Raw genomic sequence first — 5,000 nt, 5'->3', positions numbered from 1 at the left:
CTCACACGCAGCATTAGATAAATAGATAATAGAAAAACCATATAAACAAAATCAGACATTCTAGTCACGGCAAACTAAGCCTTTTATTTGTGTATGATTCAGAAATGTATTTATAATGTAAACATTTATGGCTTTATTTTTTATGTGTACAACTTTTATACCATATTTTCTAGGATGCAGGGTACCTGACATTCTGTTGTAATTGCAGCTTATCTTTTATTTTTAATGAGCAAGTTGGTTTCAAATGTGATGCAAGACTTAAGAATATTCATAAGATAACTGAACCTATTCATTAAACAAATAAACAGTTGTAACAATAGGCATATTATAGGAATGGCAAATGTATTTGGATGTTTAATAAAGAAGAAAGGCTTATACAAACCATGATAATATCTGACACCTGAAAATGTGACTGACCCACACAAATGACTTTCATAACACACAAACAATATTAACATAATCAATAGTACACATTCAATTTGAATTACACACCTTGTAGAGTTGTGATACTTTTGTGGACGCTCATGAGGTGTGGCATAACTTGCTCCAAGGACCCTTGCCATTTACAGGATGCTCCAGGACACGGACACATGTATGGACGGAACTCACATGTATCCTCATGTTCTGTTTTGTCTGTGTGTAGGAGGGTTGCCGAGCAGCCAGAGGAGGAATACTTACAAGGGAACATGACTGTGGATGCCACTTTCTCCATGGCAAGATTTCTGATGTTGCCTGAGGAAAATGATTTTACTAGAAGATTAACACAAAGTTCATATTCCTTCCCTTTTACTATTTTTCATCAATGCCAAACATCTTTCCTAACAAGAAAATCTTTCTGGAATGACACATACTGGAAAGGTGTTTGAACCTACCTAATGGTCCTCTACAGGTTGGGCAGCATGTCAATTTTGGGCGGCAGTTGGCACAGACGAGGTGACCGCTCTGGCATTGTAATATCGGAGGTAATACATAATCAAAACACACTGGGCATTCAAATAGACTAGCTAAGTCTGTATTGCCTCCTGGAGGTACGCCAGATTGGCTGGGTGACTGAGGAGGTACCACCCGGCCACTCTTGCTGGCAAATGCACTCATTGTTATTTTCTGAAAGAGGAAAAAAGAGAAGAAAAACAATTAATAACATTTATATCTATATAAATCAATATCAATAATCATGAATCTGTTGATCAGATACATTAAAATGATATTCTAAAAAGAAAAATATTACCTAAAAAAACACAAAGCAACAAACTTTCTTTCAAGGAACTGTAAATATGATAGAGATGCAGAGCATAAATTGATTTCAAACATTTATAATTATGATATACATAAATATGTATTCTCTTAACCTGTTAATGACAGGCAGTTTTGGCTCCACCTGAACATTTCACCAGGGTATTTCAAAATGTGCAGGCCTAACAACATGGGATATTCATCTACTGAGACAGCTATGCCTATGTATTACCATCCTCAGTAACAACTTTTCTCGCTTCATATCTGATTCAAAGTTTAGAAAGTTGCCTGGAAAGGTTTTACAATTTCTAAATTACAACATCAAGTGAAAAACATTAGAGAACAGTTATTAATCTACTGATGTGTACATGCACTCTGAATCTAGGTGTGGAGATCCACAAATGGGTCTGGTGAATATGCCTCTTAGCTTTAATGACTTTACATCATGCTATCATTTTATAATTACTATCATAACATTTACAATCGCCTTTACCATGTAAAAATTGGATCTTTAATCCATTTGTGTTGGGATGTAACTTTGCCTAATGCCACTCCCACTGGGAGGACAACTCAAACTTTTCTGTCCTCTAGGTTTAGAAAATACTGCTAGACAAAGAATTACCTTTAATTCCAAAATCCCAAAATTGTAGTTCTCAGGTCCAAACACAGAAACACGTTTCATCCAATAAGTAACTTTTAACCCATTAATGCCGGATGACATGAGATTATGTCATGTGATGGCAGCACTTGCTGCCAGAGCCATGATATCACGTCATGGTCTTTTGTATGGCCAGCATGCCAGGTGACCATGCACGCAACGGTTGACCGCAACTTGAGTGGGTGAATAATTTAGACCAATTGGAGCCAAAACCCAATCCATCATTTTCAAGTTAATTATTCATATAAAAAATATCCAAATTATAAAAATTAGAGCTGAATTAATTGATATTGAAATAGATCAAAAAGGCTCTTCCTGCACAGTGACAACATAGAACTCTAAACTTTGCCAGCCTTTAGCAATTAACTCTGAAAATTAAGTCTAGACATAGAAATACATTCTTAAGCTTTTTCTTTTAATTTCTCATCTATACTCTGAGCAACTGAGTAACTTGATTTCTATCACATAATGCTAAAAAAAACACAACATTTTGGTTTTGGGCATACTTATAGTAGAAGCAGAAGCACATGGAATTGATTGATGAATTCTACTATATTTTCATTTATGACCTAGCTGCCCCAAACTGAAAACAAAAAATCTATGAATTAAATAAACATAGTAATAGATTTGGTCAAGTGAATACCATGTGCCTTTGGTGCTCTGGAAAGGCTTATAAACCTCCATTAACATACATTCTGACAGGATAGCACTTGGATGGGTTCCTCATGTGACGGTAAATTGGAAGTCTCCAAATCATACATATGATGGTCATGATCATAGTCACAAAAGTTAAATGATAGTTTTAATAATTTATCTTCACTTGCTTTTTCATCTCTAATTTGTAATGACTATGTTATAAATGAAAATGTCTCAAAATTCATATAACTGTTGATTTCACATATTGTATATCCTGTACTGTATGTATTTCTAAAACATTAATTGAAAAGATACAGAAAAAATGTCTTACAAATGACACTTACAGTTATATAGATTAATATACATAAGTGAAGGATAATGGTGTAACTGGACATGATAAAAAAAAAATACACAAGTGATTGCAGAGCAAAGGCCAACAAACTTCCACTACAGTCCTACTCTGGACAGTTACAGTCATATATAGTAGCCAAACTACACAAATTTAAAATAAATATGCACAAGCTGAGAACTTTGCCCCTTCAATCACCTTAAACAGCACAATCAATTTATTCAGGAAAGAAAAACTGTAAAGCCAATTATACATTTTGTTAATGCTTCTGTTTTGATTTTTCTCATAAGAGTAACTCGCTGCAGACAGGCATAGATTTGCTTGCCCAGTCTCCAGGTTGGGTTTTATTTCAGAGCAAGGCAGCTTAACACAACATACCTTGACTTTTCCCACTCTCTTTCATTCACTCATTGTAAAACTAGGGACACCTTTGTTTTTGTATTTTTTGTATCATATTGTATTGAGAGACTTTTATGTGTCTTATGCTAGGCTATATCAATGATGCAGTTGACTAAAATTGAAGCATAGGGTCCATATCAGCTCATTATTTTCTTTATACTAAGTGTGATAGAAGTATTACTGTTTTATGGGAGGACAAAGGGCAACTTTATTTTTTCATATTTGTGTACTGCCATGAATGAATACAAAAAATATAACCATCCACAATGAAGATAACATGACGAGGTATGGAAAAGGAAGGAAACCTGTGCTTACGACTGTGAGTGTCACAGTAAAAGGCACAGTAAAAGGCATCACTACTGGTACAGGGGCACAATGTAGACACTGGGCATGATTTGAGTCACCATCCTCCTTTCATTCTGCCTGCATATCCTTCATCAACGGAACTTTAGAGCAAGAGGTTGGTAATTCGCTGTGTGCCATTGTTCTATAAAGACCGTGGACGGTCACCATTCAAGGTTCTTTCTTTTGCTGGTGCTAGGTGAAAGTGGTATCATCTAAATCATTTTGTTTAATATTATGGCAATTATAGTAATCAAGACTACAATTTTCATCCCCATTCACTCATTACTCATTTTAAAATAAAATAACAGTGATCCCAAATTCCCCAATGTCATGTACGTCATGATGCCTGTCGTCAGGCCAAAGCCCCATGTATGCCAAGATACCCATCTACAATGGGTTAAGCTACTTCTTTATACAGTGATGAGAATATACAAATAAACGTAGAGAAAATTATGCGTGGACTGAAAGAAATTAAACACATCCAGACTTTTCTCACTTGAGAAAATATGATCACCAACTAAATATTCTATAAGTGTATGAACAATATATTTCATAATAAACATAATAAATAATGGGCCATTTCCTAAATAGCAAATATCGTCCAGTTTCTTCCAACATTCCAACATTCATAAGCTAACCACATAAGAATAAGGACAATAATCCTGCAACGTAGGCCTTCTCTCTGGTGTCCAAATATCCCAATAACACTCAAGATTAACTATGCATCTTAGACTAGCACATAAACAATATCTCATCACCCTAGTCAAAAAATTTCAGATTATCAAAATTGCCGCAAACAACAATCTAACAGCCGTGAAAAGAACAAACACAGCATAAGGAAGCCCAGTCTCCACTACCAAGAATGTGACATGTAAACAAATTTACCCACAGGACAGGAAGGTTTATGGTTACTTCATTACTTCCTAGCCTCTTTTCATCACATACTTACTCTCTATTAAACGAAATAAACCGCACCTTGAGCTTTTAATCTCTGAGTATGTGGTTTCTTTTAATCGCGTGTAATCGTGTTCCTTGGGAAATGCGATATACAAACAATGAAAAAATGAAACGGAAATATCCATTCAGTGATCCCGTGTCTTCCGGATTGATCATGTTGCAAATATACTGATTCTGGACATCTAGCATAATCTCACCTTTATTCACGTAATCTTCGTTTTATACTATGCATCCTGTGTCTCCTACAAGAGTTACAAGTGCACCAGAACACCACGAATCCTCTACGTGCAAAATGTTTTCGAGTCAACGCAAGTACTCAAACCGAAGTAATGTACTCTTCCAATCTCTATTTTTCCACCTAACCAACACTCACACTCCATTCTTATCTACTTCTGGGCCGCATTTCACTCTTAGGTGTCGACG

General features: G+C 35.6%; 1 protein-coding gene across 7 annotated transcripts in view; it reads right to left on the bottom strand.

The window, feature by feature from the left end:
- The window catches only part of LOC122247758 (E3 ubiquitin-protein ligase Siah1), a 12,104-nt gene that overhangs the window by 6,936 nt on the left and 168 nt on the right, over window positions 1-5,000 (bottom strand). For 2 of the 7 annotated variants that reach the window (XR_006222702.2, XM_043007325.2), the window contains exons 2-4: window positions 2,398-2,474; window positions 873-1,104; window positions 493-732 (exon numbers count right to left, since the gene is read on the bottom strand). Coding sequence is in view for 6 of the 7 variants with exons in the window: in XM_043007325.2 (XP_042863259.1) it covers window positions 493-732; window positions 873-1,095 (463 nt within the window). In the remaining variant the exon portion in view is untranslated. Of the gene's footprint in view, window positions 1-492; window positions 733-872; window positions 1,105-2,397; window positions 2,475-4,595; window positions 4,718-4,774 lie in introns of those variants that run through there. The other 5 variants (XM_086540653.1, XM_043007326.2, XM_043007328.2 and 2 more) reach the window with 5 other exon arrangements.

This window comes from Penaeus japonicus, unplaced genomic scaffold (genome assembly GCF_977035675.1).
Source record: "Penaeus japonicus unplaced genomic scaffold, GWHDUDI00000001_assembly GWHDUDI00000001, whole genome shotgun sequence".
Lineage (NCBI taxonomy): Eukaryota > Metazoa > Arthropoda > Malacostraca > Decapoda > Penaeidae > Penaeus > Penaeus japonicus.
Note: the sequence above shows the minus strand (reverse complement) of the source record. Positions and strands in the feature narration are given on the sequence as shown.